The sequence below is a fragment of the Melozone crissalis genome, unplaced genomic scaffold (assembly GCF_028551555.1).
Source record: "Melozone crissalis strain CALT ecotype California unplaced genomic scaffold, PUWL_Pcris_2 ptg000007l_1, whole genome shotgun sequence".
NCBI lineage: Eukaryota > Metazoa > Chordata > Aves > Passeriformes > Passerellidae > Melozone > Melozone crissalis.
Genome location: NW_026535785.1, coordinates 6,438,154 through 6,465,232, shown reverse-complemented (window position 1 = coordinate 6,465,232; position 27,079 = coordinate 6,438,154). Strand labels below are relative to the sequence as shown.

Sequence of the window (27,079 nt, the reverse complement as noted above, 5' to 3'; positions counted from 1 at the left end):
ACGAGGGTCCCTCAGGCACCTTGCAGTCTGTGCACTGGGGACAGAGCTTGGCATTCTCATGACAGCTTGGTCTGTGAGCGAGTCAAGCTTGGCCTGTGAGCATAGCCCACATCCTTTTCAGATGAATCACTCCCCACTGCTGCTGTCAACCTTGAGCCCAACAGAGAAACCTTGTGGTTTTTTTTCCCTGGGTTGTTTCTAGCCAAGTGGTGACTCAGCTGTCAGAGGTGAATAACTCTTCATGCTTTGTCTGAACACTCATTAACCATCCAGAGCCATAAAAAGCAATTTTTCCATAGCTCTCCTTCCACAAAGCAAGAGGGCTGACCTGAGATTTAGTGGGGAATTCATAAAGGTGCAGAGTGGAGAAACCTTACATGGTTCTGGGTCAAATGGCAGAGGGTTTTATGCAATGATTGAGGGTCTGGGCAGAAGGGAGAGGCAGATCCTACCCACAGCACATAGCAAAACCTACAGCCACTGCATGGAAATCATTAACAACAAGAATCTGCTGGCCCAGGCATTTGCCTGACTCCTATGCCTGCCCTGGGCCCTGCTGCTCTTTCATTGCTCTTCTTCCTTTTCACCTTTCTCTGAAATCTCAGCAGCAAGGATTTCCTCATCCTCTCTTGCTGTGGAGATGACACGGATGGTGACTGAATGATCAGGAGATTCTGAGGATATTTCTCCTCCTGGGCGGGTTTGTGCTCTGCGGGATGCGACAGGAGATCTCTGGTGCACTGGTGACTTCGGTGGAGTTGGGCTGACACTGGAACCCTGCAATGAAAAGTTAAAAAAGAGGCAAAAACCCCCTTAGCAGATCCTTGCCCACGATCCCTAACATGGCAAAGCTGGGCAGAGTTCTGTGGTTCCAGCACAGCATCTCTGCACTGGGATGCCAGCTTGAGGCCAGAGGGGCTGCTGGATTCTATCCTGCATGTCTTGAGAAGCACAGAGAGAGGAGCACAGCAGAGCTCTCCCACCTCTGCACTAACTCTTGGTGTCACAGACATCTTTTATGAAAGATCCTTTCCTTAGGATTTTTCCTCCTGAGAAGCTGAAAGGCCTCAGGAACAAAACGTAAACATTGATTATCTGCTGCTGTGGAATGCAACAGGTGCATCTGTGATTGGCCCATGTTGGTTGTTTTTAATTAATGGTCAATCACAGCCCAGCTGGCTCAGACAGAGAGCCGAGCCACAAACCTTTGTTATCATTCTTTTCCTATTCTATTCTTAGCTAGCCTTCTGATGAAATCCCTTCTTCTTTTAGTATAGTTTTAATGTAATATATATCATAAAATAATAAATAAAGCCTTCTGAAACATGGAGTCAGATCCTCGTCTCTCCCCTCTTCCTGGGACCCCTGTGAACACTGTCACACTCCTGGTTTGCTCCTGAAGCTTCTGGAAGGGCTGGTCTTGGCCAAACCTGGTGCTAGAGCTGCTGTGAGGGAGCAGCCCCAGCCTGCCCTGAGCTCCTTTGGAGAGGAGCATTAGGAGCCAGCCCCAGGGATGTGCCAAGGAGAGGGATGTCCTCTGCTCAGCAGGTCCTGCTTACCCACCAGTGGGGTCAGTTCCAGTTCATTCACCCTTCAGCACTTGTTTCAGGGCTTCTTTTCCCTCATTCAGAGCCCACAGTGCCACTGCTCACTGCTGCTCTTAACTGGTTATGGATTAATGATAAACAACACGTGGTTTGAGGCTTCTCAAGCCTCTGGAGGGCTGCAGAAATGCAGCAATGCTTGGCATCAGCCTGGTGTTTACCCAGCCCCAAGGTCACTGCACTCCCTGGCAGCTCCTCCCTCCCTCCCTGTGCACATCCAGATGTGATAAGTGTGCCTGGCTCCATGCTGAGAACAACAACAGCAGGGGCTGCACGGAGACAAAACTTCCCTTACAAGTTTAGCTGAGACAGCTGGAAATAAAAAAGGAGGGGGGAAAAAGGTACAGGGCTGTTTTCCTTTTCAGCTGCTCGTGGCAAAAAGCAAGGGGTTCCTGCAGAGGTGGCAGGATGGCATTGCAGGCTGTGGGCACCTCTGTCCTGGTCACCTGGGGAAAGATTTGGGACATCAACTGGGCTGTGGGTGCATTGATTAATTGATTCATATATTGATTAATTATTAATCATAATTATGATTAATTATCCTGTGTCTACAGGATAGAAGATACATTCATTCATCTGTGGCTATAGCCTAGCTAGAAATTTGGCTCAGGCTTAGCACAGGCAGGCAAACATTTAATGTATTTCCCTTTTGTGTAGCAAAACACTGGCACTCCACCAAAGGCCTGTGCAAGATGCTGGGTCACCCCTTCCTGCCTGCCCACGCTTTGACAGACCCCAACAGCTTGAGCTCGGTTCTTTAAGGCACCTTAACCCCTCCAGAGCTGGTGGGGAGAGCACACTCGGTATCTAAGGAAGCAAAGCCGGATGTCTATGCTGCTCCCCGTGCTGACCTGCGCCTCCTGCATCGCCTGCATCTCCTGCATCGCCTGTGCCTCCTGCATCGCCTGCATCTCCTGCATCGCCTGCAGCTCCTGCATCGCCTGCAGCTCCTGCAGCTCCTGCAGCCTCCAGCGGAGCCGCCCCAGGGGCCCCTTGCCCCCCATCCTCCCCGTGGCCGCCAGGGCAGCCCGGAACAGCTTTGGGGTCTCCGCTTTCGGGGGGATGACCAGCGCATCTCCGGGGCCTCCCTTCTCATCTTTGGGTTTGTTGTTGCTCCTCAGCATTTTCCTGCAGCACGGGAAGGGAGAGGTGGTGTCAGTCCAGGAACATTGCGTTAGCTGGATTTTATAATGCAGAGAAACCAAGCGTTGAAAGCACAAGGAGCTTTGTGTGTCTTATCGAGGACAGAACAACCAATCTAAGCGATGCTAAATATTAAACCAAATCTTTACATGGATTTTTAAGCGAAGGCGCTTTGGCCGCGCTCCTTGCCCAGCTCCACCCGCTGTGGACAACAAATCTGAGCGATGCTAAATGTTAAACGGAATCTTTACAGGGATTTTTAAGCGAAGGCGCTTTGGCCGCGCTCCGTGCCCGGCTCCAGCCGCTGTGCCAGGCGGGTTTCGGCCGGCGGAGGCTCCGCTCAGCGCCGGGGCCCGGGTGCCCTCTGCCGAGGGACGGCGGCCGCAGCCCAGCTCCGCTCCGGGAGCATCCCCAGGGCTCCGCGCCGAGAGAAAACCCCCCCGAGACTGCGAGGCCCCGGCTCTGCTGGTTTTAAACCCCCGCAGGTTAGAAAGCAGCAGCCCAGCAGCCCAACACGCACTTGGCTTTCTTGCGCAGCAGCTTCTGGGACTCCGGGTAATGCACCAAAATCTCGTTCAAGTCTTTCTTCTCCAGAATGAAAAGGTTGGCGAAGCCGTGGGCCACGACGTTTGCTGTGCGGCGATTTCCCCCTCCTGCTGCCAGCAGGCTGGGAGAGACAATGCGAGACATCAACACCTCTGTTGGCAGGCTCAGAACTGCAAATCTCCTTTACACCTCTGCACCTCTCTCTTTCAGGGGACTCAGAGATTAATTTTCACTCCTGATGGGATTTATCGTGCTGTTTTTAAAGAATGATAAAGGGAAACCTTGCATGGAGTACTATATAAAATATTATTTGTGGGTTTGAAGGGTTAAATATTGTGTTTAACACCAGTCTGGTGTCTGCTGGGCTGTGGGGAAGCAGCAGTGTTGCTGTGTTAACAACTGGTGCAGGGCTTTTCATTCCCGTGGAAGGGCAGGGTTAATGACTGGGAGACTGTGTTTGTGAAACACCTTTTCTGATCAATTTTCCCATTCCTCCATCCATATTCCCCTGTTTTCCATCCCCAGCTCCCCAGGCAGAAGACAACACGATGACAGAAACAGCAGGAAAGCTGTAATTTGTGTCTCAGCCTCTGCCCAGCATTCACGGTTCTCAGTCACAAAGATTAATTGGGATGCTGCTGATCCCTCCGCTTCCCACCCACAGGCTGTATTTCCCCGGCTCCCTGACAGTGCTTCTCTCACCTGATTTCCCCAAAGACAGATCCAGCTTTCAGAGTCACCAGCACGGATTTGCCGTCGGGTCCCCCCAGCACCTGCACCTGTCCCGCCTGGATGATGTACATCTCCCGGCCTATCTCCCCCTGCAGGGAAGGGGGAGCTGGCCAGGGACACCTCATGGATGCCCAAGGAGCATCCTGCTGGGAATCCCCATGGCCTCTCCAAGCTCCCAAAATGTCTTGATGATTCTCACTCCTGAGCATTCTCATCTCAGCATCCCCAAGACCACAACTGTGTAGCCATGATGTTTTATGAAAAATCCTTTCCTTAGGATTTTTTCTCCTGAGAAGCTGAGGCCTCAGGAACAAACTGTAAACAATGGTTATCTGCTGCTGTGGAATGCAACAGGTGGATCTGTGATTGGCCCATGTTGGTTGTATCTAATTAATGGCCAATCACAGCCCAGCTGTCTCAGACTCTCGGTCAGACACAAGATTTTGTTATCATTCTTCTTCTTGCTTGCTAGCCTTCTGATGAAATCCTTTCTTCTATTCTTTTAGTATAGTTTTAATATAATATATATAATAAAATAATAAATCAAGCCTTCTGAAACATGGATCAGATTCTCATCTCTTCCCTCTTTCTGGGACTCCTGTGAACACCCCACACCCAAAAAGCTTTCCCCTGTTGTTCAGAACTGCTTTGTACAAGACCAGGGGTGTTTTTGCTCCAAATTCCCTGTGAGGTGGCCCAGCAGGGTGAAGGGCCAGGCCTGGCTCCCCCTGTGCCTTGCACAGCCTGGCTGTGACTCCCAAGCATCCCCTTACCTTCTTGCACACGTAGTCATTGGGCAGGTACACCACTGATCTGAGCCGCTTCAGCATGTCAAAGATCATCTGTCTGTCACAGCCCTGAGCCCAAACAGAGCCAAAACATGCCAGCCTCAGCGTGTGCTGGCATGGCAGGCCGTGCCAGGCAGGGCTGGGCTGCAGAGGGTACCTGGAAAAGGGCCACTTTGCTCACGATGTTGTAGTTGACATCGATGGCGATGTCCAGCCTCATCTTGTCTGGCAGCTGCACCAGCAGCTCTGACTCATCTGTGAGACACAGCAGAAAAGTGGCTGCTTCCAGCACTTGATTTGGGACTGTGTCCTTCATGTGGCAGCGGGGAAGCAGCCCACGTTGTGGTGGCAGAGGGCAGGAGCCAGCTCGCACAGAAAGGTCTCCCCCAGCCTCTGCCCTCCCAGCAATCTGCAGGTCTAAATCTGAAGTGGGATGGAAAATCACCCTTTGCATTATCCCTGCCCTGATGGCTCCCAGAAACAGACCACCGACCCCTGTCCGGAGGGTGGGCACAGAGGTTCTGCTCCTGCCTGATGACTCACTGTAGGGTGAGCTGGTGGCTTTGCTGCTGGACACCCTCTGGCCACCCTCCAGGGCACCTGGGACACTGGGCTCAGTGTGCTGTGAGTGATCGCAAATCACCAAAGTGCTGCTGTGACCCAGGGGCAGTCTGTAAACTCCATAGATGGGCAAACAAGCCCCTGTGCTGAAGAGCAAAATAAACCCACCCTCCACCTCCAAATTGTAGTGCTGTTTGACGGTAACATTTCAGCTCTGCAGAGCAACCATATGAGATAAAACATGAGATAAAACATGAGATTCAAGCATTCACCCTTGGAGTGGCTGGATCTCACCTAGCATGCCTTGGGAGTGCCATGTGTACTCATACCACGTCTTCACCCTGTTCTGCACTGCCCTGGGGATCCTGTAGAAGTTCATGTATTTAATGGTGCTGTCCATGCAGCTCCGGTAGTACGTTTGTCCTGCAGTAGCAGCACCAACCACGTCTCTCATCTGAAAGGAAGAGGTGGAGGAGAACTTTAGGTTGCTGTCACTTATCCTTCAGCATGTTAAACACATAATCCAAACCCTACCAGCATCTGTCAGATCCTTTTTGTCTTGCACCAATGCTGAGCAGGCGTTCCCATGGGGAAAACAAACCCAGAGAGGCAAACCTGTGGATCAAACCCACCAAACCCATCCCCATCTGAGGCTGTAAATCCCCCCTGACTCCAACTCACCTGCCCTATCATGACAGAGAAGGCAAAGACCCCTGTGAAGTAGTTCAGCAGCTGGAAGACGATCTCAAACAGGGTCTTGGGGTCTGGCAGGCCCCCGATGGTGATGAGGGTTTTCACTGCCCAGTAGTAACAGCGGATGTAGCTGGGAGGAGGAGAGAAGAGGAGGCAGCTCTGAAGGCATTTCTGTTTCACCCCTCAGCACTGAGCTCACAGACCCTGGCCATGGCAAGCCAGAGCCTGCTGAGAGTAATTATAGATGGCAAAGGGAAAAACTGCAGGGCTTCAGACTCCCCTGCAGGTGCTTCAGGAGATGCTGCAGGAGCAGGGAACCAATGGTCCCTCCAGGATCCTCCACCTGGGAGCCTCAGCTCTGGTTACTTCTGGTTTCTGCTCCTCTGCCATAAAGCAGCAACATGTTTTCAGCCACATTTACACTTTTAGAAATCATCAGGGTGAAAAACATTTTTGTGAGCAAATTGTTGGAATAGGATTTAAGAGAAGCCAAGTGAATTCCTGATTCCCTGGTCTTGGGTGTTTTGATTCCACATTAACACAGGTGTGGGCATGCAGCTTGTGAGCCAAGGACTCTGCCTGTGGCATCAATCACTGACTGCACAGGAGACATTTAACACAGGTATTGCCATGGTGAGGGAAGGGCTGGCCACTGTCCCCATCTCACACCTGGCTGGCCTGAGGGTCCTGGCACAGGGCACAGGGACACACAGGGTCACTCCTCCATCCCAGCCTGGCAACCGTCAGCACAGACAGGAGCAGGATTCACGCTTTGAATGTCTCCTGGGTGGCCAGGGAGCATTCCTTTGCTTCCCAGCACCAGGATCCCACTTCAGCCCCTTCAACCTGCAGCTGCTCTCCCCCTCTGCCCAGCTGCAGCCTCACCTTGCAGCACTGTGTATTACTGCACATCCCATCCCTGCTGTCCTTGCCATTCTCCCTGGTCCACATCTTCTCCTGGCACTCCCAGCCCTTTGCTTCAGGGGTTTTTATGAGTTCAGTGCATCCCAACACCTCCCTTATTGCTCCAGCTCCAGCAGGCTGTGCTGTGTGAGACCCCCAGCCCTGGCCTGTACCTGTTTCCTTCGCCATCATAGACCCAGGTGGTGGAGCCCAGTCCTTCGTAGGCTGATGCCCAGTAGTAGAGGCAGGAGTTCACATGCAGGCTGTACAGCAGGTAGGCAGTGGTGCGAATCACCCTGCAGAGAAACCCAGGAGAGGGCAAGAAGGGAGATGAGATCTGCCAGGGAAAGGTGTCAGGTCCCCCATGGGATCAGTGGGAGCCTTGAAGTGGTGACCACACAGGTGACAGAGTACCCCAACCCTGCTGCTGCCTCCTGCAGCTCCAGAAATGCCAGGAAAAGCACTTTATCTGCTGATGGCTCTCCTTCACTGCCAGCCCCCCTGTTCCTGGGGTCTGGGGAGAGCTGATCCTGCCCATGCAGGCTTTGGGAGCCTCATGTCCCACCACATCAGCCAAAGTCCATTCAGCCAGCCCAGGCACAGCAGGGAAAGAAATCAGGGGCCCAGAACAAGTGCAGAATGAAGGGAACCTTCCTCCCCAGTGTGGTAAAGAGCAATTCCATGCTCCCTCCTTGCCCCCAGGGCCCTCACCTGTAGATGTAAGCCTTGGTCAGGATGGCCTCCAGGCGGTTGTTGAACTCGAAGAAGGCCATGTACTGGGGGGAGAAGGAGAGCTGCATGTTCCAGGTTCCCCTGGGAGAATCCCCTCCCCATAAAACCCCCCTGCCCCTCATTTCCCTCCTGCAGCCCCTCTGCAGCTGGACTGCCACAGGCAGATTTGTCTCCATCCTTCAGTGCCCTTCTATTCAAACGTGAGTGGTTTAGGATTGAAATGAAGTGTGTGACCTGCAAAGCCTTTGGGACAAAACTCCCCTCAATTTTATAATCCTCCTGTCACCATGGATGGGTGTGAGCAGGCACAGCTCACCCAGGCAGCAGAGGAGCCCTCTGTGCCCTGTGCAGCTGCTGCTCTGGTCTGTGAGCCCTGGCTCACCTTCAGGCACCGGGGGAAGCGCAGCAGGGGATTCACACCCACTTTGAAGTAGAAGAAATCCAGGGGCAGCAGGCACAGCACATCCATCTGAAATGCACACAGGAGACACCTCTGTGGGGAGCTGCAGGGGCCCCGGGGTGGGGCTGAACCCACAGGGCAGGTGAAAGGTTCAGTGGATGAAGACAATGCTGACAAACCTTGAAGCGCTGTGACCGCAGGTAGTTTTCTTTCATGGCCTTTTTGTCAGTCTGGGGGGAACAGGAGGGAGAGAGAGAGAGGAATATTGATTATTGCTTAGAGAAAGGAAAGCTAGGGCCAGTGTGGTCATGCCTGGCTTTCCTCCTCTGCACCACAACAGGGAAGATGCTCCCTTTGTGCCTGGAAAGGGGGAAGAGCAAGCAGAGAATTCCTGGCTGTTTGCCATCTTCCCATCCTACCTTGGGACATCCTGTGTTGATTTTGCATCCCAGGAAAAGCACATCACAGTGCCAGCACCACAAAATCAGCATTTGCAGGGGAAACTGCCTGTCTGAGCATCTGCATGGGCATGGGAAGGCTGCACCCTCAAGGTGTGATTTTTCAGTTTGTTTAATTGAATATGGAAATGAAATCAAGGCTTGCCTTATCTCAAGGGAGTGATCTGTGTGTTCAGATTGCAACTGCTAACACATCCTGCCTGGTGTGCTCCTGAAAATTAACCCCAGGGTTTGTTACACCCGTGCCCAAGGTTGGCACGACAAGGGTCAGTCAATGAACCCCTCACCACGGGCAGAGCCACCCCCTGGAGCAGCACCCTGCAGGCATCCCTGCCCAGAAACAGGAATGCCACACAGTATGGAGAGATGGAACTGATTTTATAGGGAAAATGGTGTGTTTGGCAGACAAAAAGATTGCTGACTTGTCCAGTCAGTGTCAGGGGAGATGCTCGTGGTGTCTGGGAGTGGACAGAGCCCTGATGGCCATGGTGAGAGGGCTCAGTTCAGGGTCCAGCAGCACCTGGTGGCCATGGCCATGGTGAGAGGGCTCAGTTCAGGGTCCAGCAGCACCCTCAGGGTGATGGGGTGGGAGTGCCCAGCTGGTGCCAGTGCTGGGTGCAGTGCCCTGCCACTCACAATGATGTCTCCCCCCTGCACGAACTGCAGCCGGGTCTGGAAGATGAGGATGTCCAGCAGGTAAATGAGGTCACACAGGTAATCCACCAGCAGCCAGTAGTGGATGTTGGCTGGGGTCTGGTAGGGGAAGGCCCAGCGGACGGGGATCAGCCAGCAGTTCCAGTTCCAGGCCATGACCACGAAGAAGAGCCACAGCACGTACATCAGATCTGCACACAGGGAACAGCACCTCCATCAGCTGGAAACACATCCCTGCTCTGGGGGAATCCTCTGCACAGAGGGGTTTCCATCCCCTGACCTGCCCTCAGCACAAAGGAAAACCTGCAGGAAGTCTCTTGGTGACAGTGTTTGATCTCCAGCACAGAGTGAACACCCCTGGTCACAGAACACACCATATTTTAGCAGAAAGCTTCTTCTAACTTTGCTGTATTCAGCTATATTTGCTTTTGCTCTGCTCTCACAACTCCAATTTCCCTGTTTTTGTATTTCCTCTCCAGCCATGCTGAGCTGGTGGCTGGCTGCCTGATCCCAGAGGCAAAGGACTGAGGAATATGAGAGACTAAGGAAAGAGCTGGGCTTCTGTGGGGTGGCCACACAGAATCTTCTTCTGTGATTTTAATTTTTTGGGGGGGTATCCACACCACAGGGAAAGCAGAATGCCCAGTCCTTTCCACAGCTGGAAGTATTGAGGAAAGCCTGTGCCTTGCAGAGGAATTGAAAAGTCTGAGCTTTAGTGAAAAAGCTAAGTTGCTTCTTGCTTAGTTTTCCTCCCCTCTCATCACCGTCTCTCCCCCAGTCCCAGCAGGTGCCCCCAGCCCAGGCTGTGCCCCATCACTCACTGGTCAGGGGGTCAATGCTGCTGGGGAACTGGTAACTCTTGAGGCGCTCCAGCCAGGGCCGGCGTTTGAAGGTGCAGCACAGCATCTCACAGTAGTGGTCATCCCCCAGAGGTTTGTCCCCCTCCAGCTCCCCTCCTGGGGCAGGCGCTGCTGCTGCTGCAGGTGCTGGCTTGCTGGGAGCTGGGAGAGGCCACACAGTTATTTCAAAAAATCTTCTTACTGCAGTTTTTCTTAAGGTCTTTAAACTGTTAATAAAACAGCAGCCAGAAACCACAGCGTGTACGGGGACCCACCAGGGAAACACTCCCAGCCCCACCTGGACTCACATGCCACGGGGCTCTCATCATCTGAGGTGACATCAGAGTCAATGAGCTTCTCCTTCACCTTCTCAGTCCTCTCTTTGAAGAGCCTCACCAGCTCCTGCAGCCGGGTGTTGATGATGGCACTGCTCAGGCTCGAGGCTGAGCCGATGCGCTCGGGCAGGCTGGGGGACACCAGAGGGCATTGCATGGAGGTAGGAAAGGCCAGGTTATTGGGGTCACAGAAACTTGGAATGGCTTGGGTTAGAAGGGAAAGGAAAGGCCAGGGCAGGTTATTGGGGTCACAGAAACCTGGAATGGTTTGAGTTAGAAGGGAAAGGAGAGGCCAGGGCAGGTTATTGGGGTCACAGAAACCTGGAATGGTTTGGGTTAGAAGGGAAAGGAAAGGCCAGGGCAGGTTCATGGGATCACAGAAACCTGGAATGGCTTGGGCTAGAAGGGACCTTAAGGCTCATCTCATTCCAGCCTCTCTGCCATGGGCAGGGACACCTTCACTAGACCAGGTTGCTCCCAGCCCCATGACCCAGTCATTATTCCCATTCTTTAACCTACTGCATCTGAATTAGGATTTACCTGTGTTTATTGGGGTATTGTGTACTGAGAAGAACACAAACTGGCATGGCTCTCTCTCCCTTTGGTATCCCAAAGGATATTTGGGGTGTTTGCCATTTCCACCCAAGCCCCAGGATGTGAACCCCAGGATGTGAACCCCAGGCTGATCTGGAGCCCCTGGCCCATTTCTCACCTTTCCCTGTGCTCCTGGTCCCAGCCCAGCCCTTGGCTGGGGGATTGGCTCACCAGCCCCCTGTCCAGAGCATCTTCTGGGAGCAGTCTCTTCCTCCTGCAGACACAAACACAGACACCAAGGCTTGGCTTGGCTCCTCTCCTTCCTCCTCCTCCTCCTCCCAGGTGTGACCTGTTTTCCATTCCCCCTTCTCCTGCTAGGGTCAGTTTCCCCTGATTTTTGTGACATTGTCTGGAGTATGTGGGAGTGAGCCTCCTGCTCCTTTCCTGCTGGAGCCCTGCTCCCCCTGAGCACCAACCAGCTCTTGTAGCCACCTGGCCCATTTGCAACTCAGTTTGGGTACCTGGCAAGATGCACAGAGGGCAGGCATCATCCTGTGCTGGCCCCCAGTGCCACAGCTCCACATCACTGCACTTCAAGGGGCAAGGAAAGTGCACCAGAGCACCCAGAGCTTTGTGTCCTAACTCAGCTGGGGCTCCCTTTGGCACAGATGGGTTTCTCAGGTGACTTCCTTACGTGTGGGCACAAAAGGTGTCAGAAGGGAAGCTGAATATGAAGGTAGCAGTCCCAGCAAAAATCTAGACTGGTTTGCAAGCCCAGAGCTCCAGCTGTGATGAGGAAATTGTCTCCTGCCACCACAAGTGCAGATCCCACTGGCCAGGGCACAGAATGTCTCAGTGCTGTGTGTGGAGCAGGAGGAGGAGGATGCTGAGGGAGCATCCTGCCAGCACCAATCTCCCAAAGGAATGGGAGTCAAATGGGATTCAAATGCTGTGAACCCACCACCTCCAGCCTCTCTGCTCCCAGGTGTGTCCTGCTGGGAGGTGGAGCAGGTGAACAAGAATGATGAGCCTTCATTTCCCAAGAAATGGGCCCTGCCAGAGCCATGTTATAACTCCAGGCTGTGGCAGTAGAAGGAATTTAGAGATAACTGCTCAATGCAGAATTATGTCTTCTCCTTCTGGAAACATGAGCATTTTCCTTCTGGCTCACAATAATTAATTTTTATTTCTTTATGTAGGAGAACAGGAGTTCCTTGCTTTTAAAAATATCCAGTGTTGTTTTGAGGCACTCCCTGGGACCCAGCAGAAGGGTTTATGTGCTCACATGTGTAACTGTAAATGTGTTTAATGCTGCCTGTGTTTTCACTGCAGGTATTTTACATGAAGCCTTGGGCTCTGCTGTCCCAGTATAAATAGCTGTTCAACAGACCAACAGACCAGATTGTTGACATTTTTGCCATTTTTTTTAGCTGTTCAACAGGATTGTTGACATTTTTGCCATTTTTTAGCTGTTCAACAGACTGGATTGTGGACATTTTTGCCTTTTTTTTTTTGCTCCTTCAGGAGCAAAAACTAAAAGATCCAAACTATTAAGTGAGAATGACTACAGCACCTGGTTTACAGCACAGAAAATAATCCCACTTTAGCTTTCATTTTGAATCCTCTGCAAGGGTGAGCCTCAAACAAACCTAGTGCCACCACAGAAAAAAATCCCTCAGCTTTCTCCAGCCTAAATTTTAAAGCTCAGTTTTAATCCTCCCTCTCTCTAAGCATAGAATCTGAATGATCAGGGTTGGAAGGGACCTTAAAAGACCATTTAGTTCAGGAAGGGACACCTTCCAGCTAGGCCAGGTAGCTCCAAGCCCCATCCAACCTGGCCCTGAACACTTTGCAGGATGGGGCTTCCACCACTCCTCTGAAAGTTCAAACCCAGGGGTAACGTGCTTCAAACCTTTGTAGCAAAAATACAGGAAGAAAATGATTATTTTTAAGATGCAGGCTCATATACAGCACATGGAACCTCTGTGCTCTGAATTTGGGAACAGAGACAAATGGGATTTGCCAATGGCTTGGGGATCCAGCCCATCTCCAGGAGAACACACAGACAGGGCTGTCCCTGACCATAAAAGCATTAAACAAAATTTAATTTAAAAATGCAAACAAGAGGCAAAGCTTTGGCCATCTCCTCTGCTGTGCACTGGGGTGACACCCACTGCACACACAGCACTGTCCAAATCTGCTGGGAATGAGCATCTCCACGTGGATAAACGTGGATAATAAATGTTCTCGTGCTGACAGCCGCAGGGGAGCCGGGACCACTGGGCAGAGCCGTACCTGGGGGATGCAGTGCCTGGGGTTTGCTGTACCTGGGGTTTGCTGTGCCTGGGGTTTGCTGTGCCTGGGGTTTGCTGTACCTGGGGGATGCTGTGCCTGGGGTTTGCTGTACCTGGGGGATGCTGTACCTGGGGGCTGCTGTACCTGGGGTTTGCTGTGCCTGGGGTTTGCTGTACCTGGGGGATGCTGTACCTGGGGGCTGCTGTGCCTGGGGTTTGCTGTACCTGGGGGATGCTGTACCTGGGGGATGCTGTACCTGGGGGATGCTGTGCCTGGGGTTTGCTGTACCTGGGGGCTGCTGTGCCTGGGGTTTGCTGTACCTGGGGGATGCAGCACCTGGGGTATGCAGCACCTGAGGGATGCTGTGCCTGGGGTTTGCTGTACCTGGGGTTTGCTGTACCTGGGGGCTGCTGTACCTGGGGTTTGCTGTGCCTGGGGGATGCTGTGCCTGGGGGCTGCTGTACCTGGGGTTTGCTGTGCCTGGGGTTTGCTGTACCTGGGGGATGCTGTACCTGAGGGATGCTGTGCCTGGGGTTTGCTGTACCTGGGGGCTGCTGTGCCTGGGGTTTGCTGTACCTGGGGTTTGCTGTACCTGGGGTATGCAGCACCTGGGGGATGCTGTGCCTGGGGTTTGCTGTACCTGGGGGATGCAGCGCCGGGCACGGCCAGCAGGTTGGGGGCGCCGGCCGCAGGCAGCTCTCCATAGGTGCCGTGGATCTCCACAGCACGCTCTGGGCTGTCCACATCCTTGATCTCCACGGTGGGGGGGTGACCTGCTCCGTGGGGAAGGACAACAATGGCAGGTGAGGGGGCACAGGGCCCCCCTGCAGCCAGGACGGCTCCCCAGAGCTGCCCCCAGGCCCTGCAGAGTGTGGGAAGGACTCTCCTCCTCCCTCCCTTCCCTTCCCTTCCCTTCTTGCCTGGCTCTCCTTTCTCCTAAGCATTTGGAGCACTTCTTTATCTTTTTCTTTTTCTTTTCTTTTTTTTTTTTTTTTTTTTTTTGCCCAGTTTTAACAGTCTAAGAGCTGCCATCTGCTGCCCTTCTGCTTGCCCAGCTTGCAGTGATTGCAGCTACTCCATCTGAGTATTGGGCTCCTGTGGTTTGGAAAACCATGGAAATTAGGATTCCCAGCTGCAGGTGCCATGCAGGAACCCAGGATTTCCAGGAGCAAACCTGCCTCCCGGGGTGTAGAGATTCTTCTGGTTCTTCTGAATGTAAACACATGGATTGTGGCAGCCCTGAACCACACAGTGTTGGCTTTTCATGCAGAATAAGGCACTATTTCAATAAGCATTTATGGCTTCTTTCTTCTGCAGAGGTAATAACTGCTCCCTGCCACAGGCAAGGTCAGAAGCAGGAAGGTTTGATGTTTGTGGTGGGTAAAGAAAGATGCCAGTTGTCCAAAGGAGAAATGGCACTGGGGGCTACCCTGGGCTCACCCCACAGTCACTTGGGTGTGAAGTGCAATGTCTTCCTTAGCTATTCAACAAAATAAAATTAATTCCTGCGGGATTTCTTCTTTTCACACATCTGAGAGACCCCACGCACCTTCTCCTGCTTCACTCTGATGTGAGGCTAGGGGATCAGAGTGTGGCTGGATTAAAAGCCTGAGAAAATGCCTGTTTGGGTGGCAAAGTTAAAATCCTGTTGCATGTAAGGAAAAGCAGCAGAATTCGGCTTGCTGGTGAAAAACAAAGCAAAGCAAAGCTGCAGAAAAGGCAGAAAGCCATGAGCAGCAAACCTGCACCTTCCTCTCCTGTTAGCACGAGCAGGCTGCACAAATGCTGGAGAGAAAACTGTGTGTGGTGAAATTGCACCCTCTGCCTGCAGCTCCTTCAGGAGAGCCTTTCTGAGCAGCTCTAAACACGCAGCATTTGCAGACACACTCAAGGCTTGGCTAAAAAGGCACATGGTGATGAGGCAGAAGCAGACAAACACGTGGGTTTTGTTCCCCAGCCTCTGTGCTGCAACATGAAGCATGCTTTTATTTTTTTTTTAAATGATTCCCCCCTCCCTCAGAAAGCAACAAAAAAAGCAACTACTCCAGGAACCCCCCTGCACCCCTCTAGCTACACAAGGCATCAAAGCCAACATCTCTAATACCTAGTGGGGGTTGCTCCTCAGTGCAAAAATTGGGGTTGACAAGTCCAGCCTTTGGCTTGCTGGCGACAAGGACAGGGGTGGCAGCAGGGGCTCGGCAGCTGGGGACACTGGGGACATTGGGCAGCTGCTCTAGAGCCCCGTGGCCAGCAGGAGAGGGGGCCCTGCCAGCCCAGGGCTTGTCCTGCACCAGCTGGAAGAGCTCGACGTCCTGGGCCCGCCTGGCCATGCTGCTAGCAGCTGCTGGGAGCTTCAAGCAAGGGACAAGGCATCTGCAGCTGCAACAGAACAGAGTGCTGTGAGAAGGGAGGGGTGTGGGGCTGGCTGTGTGAGAAGGGAGGGGTGTGACACTGCAGGGATGTGGGGCTGACCCGGGTTTGGGGCGGCTGCTGCTGCTCACAGGGCTGGTGGCAGTGGTGGCCATCCCAGCTCGTGTTTTTCATGGAGTCATGGAAGGTTAAGGGGTGGAAGGGACATTAAAGGTTGTGTCCCATGAGCAGGGACATCTCCTGTTACCCCTTACCCAGCCTGGCCTTGAGTGCTGCCAGGGTTGGGGCATCCACAATCTCCCTGGGCAACATATTCCAGTATCTTACCACCCTCACTGGGAAGAATTTCTTCCTAATAATCTAACCTAAATTCCCCCTCTTTCACTTTGTACCCATCACTCCTTGTCCCATCACTACAGTTCCTGACAAATCAGCATTTCCCAGCATCATTGCCCCTCTGCAAGGGATGCATGCAGAGAATCTCAGGGGTGAGGGCAAGCCATTCCCTGAGCAACTTCCTGATTCCTGTGGAGTTCTGCCAGGATGTGCCTCTGCTCAGTCAGGCTGCAATGGGAACTCGCCACCTAATTTTCATTACCAACCATTGCTTCCTAAAATATTATATTAAAACCTGTTTTATGCCACAGGTAATTTCCCAAAGGGAGAAAAGTGGTAGAGAAAATACTTTTTTATCCCTTTACATCCTCTGGCTGAAGGAGAAACTCTTATTTCACATCAGGGATTGCAGAATCAACAGGACTAAGCATTGTGCATGCAGAGCTAGCTGCAGACAATGCCAATATTGCCACTGTGCTGTGCCCACAGGATGTTTTACCCTGTGAACAGCCCTGACTGCTCCTGCAGGCTGCAGAGAAGGCAGCTCCCTGCTCCCTGCCAGCAGCAGAGGAGAAGCTGGATTCTCCCCCCATCCCTGCCTCACTCCATCCCAGTCTGGCACCCTCCTGCTACCCCTTGTACCTTCAGCATCAGTTTCAGCAGCTTCAGCTGGCTCCTCTTCCACCTTAAAAATGAAAAAGAAAGCCATTTTAAGGAGAAAAAGCCCATTCTGTCAGTGAAAGAGCAGCCTTTGTAGCTTGACCCTCCTCTCAGACACTCAGCCTGTTCAGTGCCCACTCCGGAGAGTGAGAGGAGCCTTCCCTCCACCCACAGCCACCTCTGCTGCCCAGCTTCAGGGATGGGGACACCCGGGTGGGCAGCATGGCCTGTGCCCAGCCCAGCCTGCCCCTGCCAGGGCACTGCATCCCCCCAGAGAAGCTCTGAGCCCCAGGGCAGAGCAGAGCTCAGTGCAGGGAGCCGAGCAGGGAGCGGTGCCGTACCTGCACAGGGGCACCTTGCAGATTGCTTATCTCAACTTCCTCCAGCTGCTCAGCCCTGGGGGCCTCCTGGGCAAGGCAGGCTTCATCCACACCCTCATCAGCAGGGGGACAAGGAGGCTGCAGCAGGGGCCTGCAAGGGAGAGAAGAAATACTGTCTGGGAGACCAGGTAAGAGGTGATGGATAAATCAGGGCTTTGCATGGGCACGGGCAGAAACTGCAGAGGCAGAAAGATCCAGGCAGAATGTTTCTCCTCCTGTGCATCATTTCTCATATAATTAAAATGGGACAAATAAAAAGCCAAAATCTAATTTCCAGGCAAGGCTTTCCCACAAGAACTATTCAAATCCCACGTTTGCCTGTGCAAGACACCACCAGGACACATAATTCTCATTTTCCTTCCTGAGCAAGCACAGGCCTCAGCTCCACCATTCTGACAAAGAGGCTCTCAAGACTGATTGTATTGCTTTAATATAACTTCATAACTGAAATAAAAGCACCTCAAATGTTGCTCTGTGCATTTACCTCTTGATTTGCTGTTTCCTGGCAAGAAATGCAAAGCAGGGATTTGGGATAATGAGAATTTTAAGACAGCTAAATGCATGAAAATATTTGTTTTGTTTTTTTTAATAATTTTCCCCCTTCATATTTAAAATTATGCTCCCTTCAAATGTGGTCACAAATCTTTCCATCCTAAACTAGAGAACCTGTTGGTCTCTCTTCTTCCAGTAAACAAACACATTGAAGGATGGAGCAGCATCTCATTCACCCCACACTGAAGCTCAAGTTTCTACAGTGAAGCTCCAGGAAAAGATTTTAACATATGGGCTTGACAGTGAGTAATCATGTGTTTTCAGCTTCTTCCTGAAAATCTAGCTACTTTAGAGGAATTAACACAGAATAATATTGTAGTGCTAGGTAATAAATCCCTAAATGTTTATCTCATGTGAAATCAGAGCAAACTACTAATCTGAGCAGAAAGATGTCTCCCAATCCCATCCAGACCAAAGTCACCACCTTCCACAAGATCTCGGCTATTTTCTACAACAGGAAAAAATGTAAAATTGTACCTACTTGTATGAAGCAGCATCAACACATAATCCTGTCTTTACATTCAGCTCTGTAACACTCAAAACAATCCCGAGTGCCCTGAATTAATGGGCATGGTTCAAACAGCACGGCCCATCTCCGCAGCCGGCTGCTCCCGCCTCCAAAGGCGCAGGAGGGGCTGCGGTTGCCACGGGCGGCCGCGATGGAGACGGAGCCCGAGTCACAGGAGACGCTCCTGTCACCAGGTGCCGCGTCAGCAGCGAGCCCTGGGGCAGCCGGTTGGCCAAAGCATCCCTCCTGCATGCCATCCCTCCCTCCTGCATCCCTCCTGCCTTCCATCCCTCCTGCATGCCATCCCTCCCTCCTGCATCCCTTCCGCCTTCCATCCCTCCTGCATGCCATCCCTCCTGCCTTCCATCCCTCCTGCATGCCATCCTTCCTGCATGCCATCCCTCTCTCCTGCCATCCCTCCTGCATGCCACCCATCCCTGCCCAGCACATCCATCCCTGCCCATCCTGCCAGGCTGGGAGCTGTGCCCTGCCATGGCTGTTTCAGCCTCTCCAGCTGGTGAACGCACTTGAAACAAAAGCTGCAATCACGCTCGTTTTCAGCAAAGCCCTAAAGGCAACAGGAGTCACTCACTCTGCACTCTCCTGCTGCTCCTCCTCTTTCTTATCTTCCTCTTTCTTCTTTTCCTCTTTCTTCTTGTCCTTCTCTTTTTTCCTCTCCTTCTCTTTCTTCCTCTTTTCCTCTTTCTTCTTCACCTCCTCTTTTTTCCTCTTCTCCTCTTTCTTCTTTACCTCCTCCTTCTTCTCCTCTTCCTCTTTCTTCCTGTCCTCCTCTATCTTGCTCTCTTCTTCCTCTTCCTTCCTCTCCTCTTCCTCTTTCTTCCTGCCCTCCTCCTCTATCTTCCTCTCCTCTTCTTCATTTTCCCTGTTCTCCTCCTTCTCTTTCTTCCTCTCCTCTTCCTCTTTTTTCCGGTCTTCCTCCTCTTGCTTCATCTCCTCCTCCTCTTGCTTTTTCTCCTCTTCCTCATTTTTCCTGTTCTCTTCCTCTTTTTTCCTCTCCTCCTCCTCCTCCTCCTCTTGCTTCAACTCCTCCTCCTCTTGCTTCTTCTCCTCTTCCTCCTTTTTCCTGTCCTTTTTCTCTTTCTTCCTCTCTTCTTCCTCCTCTTTCCTGTCCTCCTCCTCTTGCTTCACCTCCTCTTCTTTCCTCTCCTCCTCCTCTTGCTTCATCTCCTCTTCTTCTTTTTTCCTCTCCTCCTCTTCTTCTTTCTTCCTTACCTCTTCCTCTTTCTTCCTCTCTTTCTCCTCCTCCTCCTCCTCTTTCTTCTCCTCCTCCTCCTTTTCCTCATCCCCCTTGGCAGTGTTTGGGGAGCACAAACAGATTCTGGAAAGGAGAAGCTCATGAGTTGAAGCCCTCCAGCTCTGAACACACTGCCCAGCCCTTGGGCAGACCCAGCAGGGTTTCTATGGCAGAAGCAAGGGTGAAATATAAAGGGACAATTTCCATTTCTGAATGGCATTCCAGCTGCATGCACCACTGCTGGAACAAGGTCCAAAGCCTCTTACCCTGGGGCCAAATTCTACTCACAGGAACCCAAGCAGAGCCTCCCTCATCTATCCTCTGCAGGGCACTGTGAGCATTGCTCCCATGGCTCTGCACTAACCAAAACTGAGACACCAGGAGAAAAAGACATTTGATCAAGCACCTTTTGGATCCTGCTGGGAGATGTCCCCTTTTTTGGAAACACACCTTGACTGCCAGCTCCAGCACCAGCCCTTGCAAGGATGGATGCCCAGGGACAGGCCTGTCCCCTCCCATGGCCACCACCTGGTCCTTCAACAGCATCTCCCTTCTCCTACCTGGTCTCTTCTTCCTGAGGCTCCTCCTGTATGGTGGGAAGGGAATGAGCATCTGCCTGCAGCTCAGCCTGGTGAGCCCAGCCTGTCATCTCTTCCTTCATCTGGCCATCCTCCATCTCTTCCAGGACGAGATGGGTTTCCTCCTGCTGCCCAGGGGCTGCATGAACTGAAACAGGAATGGGGAGAGGGAGGTGATGAAGGGACAGGGACAGCAGCAGGCTCTCCAGAGGCCAGGGCAGAACCCAGGTTTGCTCCTTCTTGGTTTCCAGGAAGACCTTCCTTGGAAGACCTTCTTGGTCCTCCAGGTTTGCTCAGTGGGGCAGTGCTGGAGCAGCTCTCAGCCTGCCCAGAGCTGGGCAGCTCTGCTGCCCCTGTGTGGAGATTCTCAGTTCAGTCCAAGAAAGAACAGAGACAATTTCTGTTCTGGGAATTGTAGAGGAAAAGAATGAAAACAATTATTATCTCTCTTTCTGTAACCACTGTTTATAGTTACGGTTCTCCACAGAGCGCTGTTCATAGTACACCAACAGTGTGAGATGTTTCTGCTTTTAGACCAATCAAGGATCACCTTAGTGAGTCACATTATAAAAGACCCACAGCTTTCATTAAAGGGGCCTTCTGATCCACCTGAAGACTGAAGTCTCTCTTTCTGTCCCTGATTCAACAGCCTCACCCCTGAGCTGGGCTGCACAGGTGCCTTGGGCCCTTTTGCAGAAGGAAGAAGAAAATTCCCCATTTTCTGCCAAGCACAGCCAAAAACCCACAAAAGTCTTGAGCAACCTGGTCTAGTGGGAAATGTCCCTGCCCACAGAAAGGGGGGCGGTTCAGCTTTAAGGGCCCTGCCAACCCAAAGCATGCTGTGATTCTGTGAAAGCCACAATCCTCTGCACACAGATGAGTGCTGGCTGCCCTGCACATGCAGCCTCCTGCACCAGCAGTGCCCTGGCCCATCTCCAGGCTGTGTTTTGTCCCTCCTTGCAATCTGGAAGAGCCCAAAGCCTTTCCCCCTTGTGAATTTCTGTCCCAGCACAGCCCAATGGGGGCCCTGTGTCTGCAAGACCCAACCCAGAGCCCACACCACAGCACTCGAGCACCATGTCCTGCCTGTTCTGAGCACCCTCCCAGGCAAGGAACATCCCACAGCACTTCCCAGCAGCTCTGGGGCAAAACCCCCAGCAGGTTACTGGGGGCTGTAAGCAGCTGCAGAGTGAGGAGTCTGAGCCATGAGGAGCCCTCTCCCTGTCCCAGGGGTACCCATCCTGCCAGGTCAGGCTCACACCAGAGAAACAGGAGGAGGAAGCACATCCGCTCGCTGGAAAACCAGTTTATTTTGAGGTCTGCCTGACAGCAAAACTTACATATCCACAGCAAAGCTAATAGGAAACGTGCAAACTGAACTACAGAAAGGCAGGAAACCCAGGCAGTGTCATATCTGTGGCTTGTTTACCCACCCCATGGTGTCCACAATGCCTTCAGCCCATTCCCTCTGGATCTCCATTAATTAAAACATGGGGCAGCAATCAGGGAAATGGCTTCTAAAGCACACCATGGCTTTTGGATACATTATATGAAAATGTGGTAAATACTAAAACTGTGTCCTGGTACAAGCAAGATTCATTTTAAACACAGGAGGTAGATCTCAAGGGGTCTCTTGGCTCACAACTCATTGTTAGAGTTGCCTGGATGATCCTAAAGAGATGCAACAGTGGGAGATCTCAACCTGGCCTGTCAATACATCAGGGGGCTTATTCAAAATATGGAAAAAGGCTTTGTACCAGGGTCTGCAAAGATAAGGGGCAGCAGTTTTAAACTGAAAGAGGGACATCCATATTGGATATAAGGAAAGAATAGTGTGCTGTGGCTGCCCCATCCTGGAAGTGTTCAAGGCCAGGTTGGGCAGAGCCTGTAGCAACCGTGTCTAATGGACAGTTGGACCAGATCATCCTCAAAGGTCACTCACAACCCAAACCAGTCTGCTGCTCCAAGGTCTGTATCCAAAACCTGGGGTGTAGGGGCTCCCACTCCCCATGCCTGCCTGCAACCTCCGGGCTGGAGACAGCCCCTGGAACCCCCTCCCTGCTGGGACATTCCTGCTGCTGCAGGTAGTGCTGAAGCTCTCAGCTTCAGGAGGGAGCAGCCATAGCTGGGGGTAAGGAGAGTTTGGGGTAAGTTCTCTCAGAAGAAGAGCCTGGGCAAATATGTTTAACCATTAACTCCAACCTATTCACCTAGAGATTAACCTCACCCTCCTGATTTGCTGCTGCAAATCAGAGCCCTTTCCACTTGCTGGGAGGAAACACTCAGTTATGGAAGAAAAGCAACAAGGAGCTGACAAGAGCTTCAAGAGGTTTATAACATTACACCTCAGAGGCAGAAGTTGACTCAAAGAAGCCTGGAGATTTCAGCTGGGGGTCTTGGGGTGAATATTCAGATATTGTGGGGGCATTGAGAGGGCCAGGAGTGCTGGGACATTGCAGCAAGAGGCTTTCTGCCTCTGAGGTGCCCTGAGTGATGCTTTTCTACCATCCTGTAAATTATAGCTCCCATCTCACAGACACCTTCCTGCAAAAGCAGCAGCTCCAATTCCCAGAGCAGAGAGGGAGCCAAGTGGGACAGCCCTGGGGCTGGGTCCCTGTGCCAGCCTTGGGTCCCCACTGCCCCAGCTGGGAAGGAGCTGGACACCTTTTGCAGATTCCCCTTTGCTTTTCCTCCCCAGCTGTGCTTTCTCCTCAGGCTGGTCTCTTTGGGGTGTGGGAAGGGCTGGTTTGCCACGGTCTTCGTTTTCCGTTTGTTTCAGAGGCGCTAAGCCCCTTTGCCCCCTGAAACAAAAGGAGAAGGAAAACATTAATGAGCGTGCTGGCAGGCTGGTGCCAGGGCAGATCTCCTGCCTGACCCTTCCTTGGGCAGGTTAAGGGACCTGGAGATGCCTGAAGGCACCAAAGCCAGCTGGGGACCCAGGGCTGTGTTAACCCAGCAGCATCCCTGGCTCTGCCTCTTCCCGAGATCCATGGCAGCACACAGGGCTCCAGTTTGCACAAACACATGGAGAAATGCCTTCCCACAGGATTTCCCTCTCTCAGGTTCTGCCAAGGGGCTGTTGGCCTCCAGGAGCAAGTTCCCAGCATATCCATAGGGGTGTGCATTTTCCATGTGCCTCATCTGTCCCTGCTGCCATCTGCAGCTCCCACAGCCCAACCAGCCACTCCTTTCAAGGGACAGCACTTGCACAGGGGTGTGTAACCCTGCCCAGACCATCCACAGGGGTAGCTGTGGCTCTGCATTTTGTCCAGCATCCCTAAAGTGGCTGCAGTGGGGAGCCAAGCCCCCCCTGCCTGCAGAGCTGGTGCTTGGTGCCCTCCATGGGCACACAGCAGTGTGAACCCTGCAGGTTTTCCCACAACCATGCAGATTCCATTTTAAAACATCTAATCTCAGCATTTTGTTTTCCTGGGGTACCTTCCTAGACATCTCACACCAGGCTTGGCAAACACCAAAAGAAAGAAAGAAAGCAGAAGTTTTGAATTCCCTTGTAATTCTTTGATCAAATCCCTCCAGCTTCAGCACAGCTCAGGACAGACCTTGATTTCAGCACTAAATCCCAGGACCTGAGGGTGTGGGATGCTGCACCAGGAGCCTCCCTCAGCCTGAGTTTTACCAAGCCCACAACACAGCTCAGCAACACCTCCCTCTTCTCCAGTGTCAACAACCTCCCTTGGCTTCCCTGGGGGGTTCCAGGGGCTCCTGAGGTGGCACCCAGAGCAGACCAGGGGATAAAGATGCCAGTGACCCCTCTTCCCAGGAACCCAAGCCAATAACGAGCTTGGCAGTCAAACCATCATGGAGAAATGGAGCCATCACTTACTTTGTTCCACAGGACTCGAGGTTGCGGTGGCCACTCCCTGTCAAGAGGAGAAGGGAACCATGAGACACTGTTCATTTTCAGTAACCCTTAATTTTTACCCTCAATGCCCCATTTTCAGTACAGGTAGCCCTTTCACTCTAAATACCCCATTTTTGTGGCAAGCTGGATGGTTTGGCCATGGGCACGAGCATCCTGCTCAGGAGCACATAAATGAGTTTGCCTGGGGGCGAGAGAAGGGAAGGAGAGCTCTGTAAAGCTGCTGCTGCTATTCCTTAGAGCTGGGACCACACCTGCATGAGATGCCAGAGCCTGGACACCAGCCAGGGCTGCACAGAAAGGCAAGGGAACAGTAAAGAAAGCACATGCTACAGGATCTCCTGCTGCACAGAAGCCAAACACTGGCCTATATCAGCTAAGCAGGTCATGGGGACTTGTTCTCTTGACAGAACTGGGTGACAGCCCAAAGCACAGCAGGTCCCAGCACTGATGTAGTGGCATCTGCAGGGCAAAGGACACCCTGCTCCTCAGGGATGTGGCGTTCCTGTGCTCTTTCCCTGTCCCTCAGTCAGCCTACCTGTGTGTCCTGCTTCTCCCTGGTCACCGGCTGTGGCATCACCTTCTCCAGCCCCTGGACAAACCAGCTGAACATCCTGCAGACAAGAAACCCCTGCTAAAACAGGCAGCCAGAGCCTTTCTCCTGCATCAGCCATCCCTGTGGCCCCAGAGCCTGGCAGAAGGTGCCATGGTGATTACCTGGTGCCATCCATAGCCCTGGGCTGAGGGGTCAGGGCAGCCCCCGGCTCCGGCTGGGCCTGGGCTGCCTCTGCCTTCGCTGCCGCCGGGGCACTCAGAACGCTGGGTTTCGACTTCGCCTGGGTTTTAGTCCCTTCTGTGCCTGCTCGATTTTATTGGAAAGAAGGAGGATTGGCAATGGAGCTGTCACAAATCGTTGAGAAGTGGAGCAAGCCAAGAAGGGCTGCCCTGTCCCACAGAGGGACAGGCCTCAGGGGCTCCCCTGGCAGCCTGCCTGGGTGAGGACATGGGGACATGGGGACACAGGCTGTGGAGGGCTGTGCAGAGATGGCAGGACCTGTGTCCCCACCCCTGGGACCCGTGTCCCCACCCCTCCTTCACTCCTCTTGGCACAGAGGGAATCCCGGCCATGGAGACGAGGGCAGCCCACCCCGGCCAGGCCCAGCAGATCAGATCGCTCACCTTCCACCGCGCCTTCACTCTTCTCCTTCGGCTCTGTCTGCAGAGGGACAGAGGGACGGATGGACGTGGCAAAGCACTGCCCGCGGCCTCAGGCCAGCCCAGGTGGACATGTCCCCAGCGCAATAGGACCCTCATGCTCAGCCCTTCATGCTCACCCCCACATGCTCAGCCCCACGTTCTCAGCCCCTCATGCTCATCCCCACATGCTCATCCCCACATGCTCAGCCCCTCATGCTCAGCCCCACACATCACTGCTCTGATTTCAGTCCCACTGCCCTGACAACAAGCAGTTAACCCAGACAGCAGCGCTGCTGACCCCAGTCCCAAAGGAAGGGTCCTCCCTGCATCAGGATGGAGGAACACCGGGACAGCACCCAGACGTCTCTTTTTGCTCTCCGGAATTCCCCTGGGTTTTCCTCCCCAAGGTCCCAGCTGGGGTGTGCAGAGGATGAAGGCAGGGAGCTCGCCCCATTCTCCTCTCTGCCCGGTAGCCCCCGCTCCTCCCGAGCTCGGCAGCGCTCACCTCCGGCTTTTTCATCCCCTCTGGCTGCGGCAAAATCCTCTCGAAGCCCTGTGAGAGCCAGCTGAGCACCCGCTGTCCTGCCCTGCGGGGAGAGCGCCGCGCTTGGGGAGCTCATCTTGCTCCCTCCTGCTCTCCAGCATCCCCCACCCTGGCCGGGCACCCACCACTGCTCCGGGGAGCTTATCCTGCTCCGGGGAGCTCATCCTGCTCCCTCCTGCCCTCCCGCATCCCCCAGCTCATCCTGCTCCCTCCTGCCCTCCCGCATCCCCCATCCCGGCCGGGCACCCACCACTGCTCCGGGGCGCTCTCCAGCTCCCCCTCGGACGCGTCCTCCTCGGCATCGAAGGGAGTTATCTCTGCAAGGAGAGTGCTGCTGTGGGCATGGGGAATTGCACTGCTGGCAGCTCCAGGTGTCCCCATCAGCCAGCAACAAGGGGACAATAGTGCCGGTGTCACCAGCCGGGGAGTGGGATGGGGAGTCCCAGGATGCTGCACACTACAAACTCGCAGCTCTCCTTACCCAGGCCATCGTCGTCCTCATCCCCAATGACCTGGACCTCTGTCTGAAAAGCCAAACATATTGTCTGAAAACCTGACAGCCCAAGAGAGGCTGGGTGGGGAGGGAAACCTGCCCTTTCCCAGGGATGCATGAAGGTAGAAACCCATGCAGGGCAGGTTTCATGCTCACAGTTAGCACGAGGAGAGTGATAAGAAGGGAAAAAGAAAAGGTAAAAAGAGGCAGAAGCTCAAACATACAAAATCATATTCCAGATCTGTCTCCTACCTCATCAGCAACGTCGATGCTTGTCTCGAAGCTCTTCCCGAGTGCCTGCAGCCCTGGGGCTGGGGCTGGCTGGGGAATCACCTTCTCCAGCCCATGGGAGAGCCAGGAGAGCACACTGCTCCCCACACTGCCAGGGAAACAGGTGAGTCAAGCTGGGAATGCCATCCAAGGCATCCAGCACCCCAACAAAAAGCAAAATCCCAAGCAAATCATGTTGCACAAAGGGCGCAGGAGCCGTACCTGTCAAACACAGAACTCGAGTCCTCAGAAGCCACAAAGGTCACTTTCTTTTCTGTTTCTTCAATAGCAGCAGGGGAAAATAAGACAAGCTCCTGTCAGCACTCTGGCAGCCCCAGGAGGCCAGGCAGGAGTGGACAGGAGGGTGAAGGAGCACTGATGTGCAGCCTGAGCCATGTGGGGCTTACCCTCCGTGCGCGCCCGCTCAGCAGCATCTGTGGGGCCAGCAGCCTTTGCTGTCGGTGCCTTCAGGACAAAAGGCGGGAGGAGTCAGAGAATGAGGCACAGGGGACACTGTCCCTGTTCAAAGGTGGCTGCAAACCCCAGGGACTCCCCGTGCTCCTGCTGCTCCCAGCAGCTCAGAGCAGGAATGCATCCCGGCCCCCTTCCCTGCTGGGGATGCTGCAGTGCTGGGGATGGCTGCAGAGGCACCAGGCACCTCTCACCATGCTCCTGGTGTCCCCATCACCCCCCAGGCTGGCTCCCTGCTCACCTTGGCTGGCTGCACAGGGCTCTCCTCTGCCACGTGGGGCACCGGGGGCTGGGGCACCACCCGGTCAATCCAGCCCATCATCCCGCTGGCTGCGGGCACTGCCCGGGCTCTCCAGCTGGCAGGAGCC

The 27,079-nt window shown here is 53.3% G+C and overlaps 1 protein-coding gene across 1 annotated transcript; it reads right to left on the bottom strand.

Annotated features, from left to right (window-relative positions):
* Nucleotides 1-355: 355 nt before the first annotated feature.
* Nucleotides 356-27,030, bottom strand: CNGB1 (cyclic nucleotide gated channel subunit beta 1). Its single transcript, XM_054269597.1, has 29 exons — nucleotides 26,953-27,030; nucleotides 26,648-26,705; nucleotides 26,463-26,520; nucleotides 26,223-26,349; nucleotides 25,959-26,001; nucleotides 25,728-25,794; nucleotides 25,439-25,520; nucleotides 24,884-24,952; nucleotides 24,275-24,328; nucleotides 18,616-18,689; nucleotides 16,925-17,054; nucleotides 16,566-16,608; nucleotides 13,858-13,990; nucleotides 11,101-11,196; nucleotides 10,362-10,519; nucleotides 10,036-10,215; nucleotides 9,197-9,405; nucleotides 8,282-8,332; nucleotides 8,085-8,171; nucleotides 7,682-7,746; nucleotides 7,144-7,266; nucleotides 6,056-6,197; nucleotides 5,669-5,828; nucleotides 4,971-5,068; nucleotides 4,799-4,882; nucleotides 3,996-4,114; nucleotides 3,268-3,414; nucleotides 2,456-2,732; nucleotides 356-777 (listed from the first exon to the last, which is right to left on the bottom strand). The coding sequence occupies exons 1-29, from the start codon at nucleotides 27,028-27,030 to the stop codon at nucleotides 565-567; spliced, it is 3,225 nt and encodes a 1,074-aa protein (XP_054125572.1). The 3' UTR covers nucleotides 356-564.
* Nucleotides 27,031-27,079: the final 49 nt, after the last annotated feature.

What these genes read in the sequence shown, in the direction of transcription:
- CNGB1 (XM_054269597.1), bottom strand. Translation starts at nt 27,030, where the DNA reads ATGGGCTGGATTGACCGGGTGGTGCCCCAGCCCCCGGTGCCCCACGTG. An exon ending in GCCCTGTGCAGCCAGCCAAG is followed by an intron (nt 26,706 to 26,952) that starts GTGAGCAGGGAG and finishes TTTGTCCTGAAG; the next exon opens with GCACCGACAGCAAAGGCTGC. An exon ending in GAGAGCGCCCCGGAGCAGTG is followed by an intron (nt 25,521 to 25,727) that starts GTGGGTGCCCGG and finishes CTCTCCCCGCAG; the next exon opens with GGCAGGACAGCGGGTGCTCA.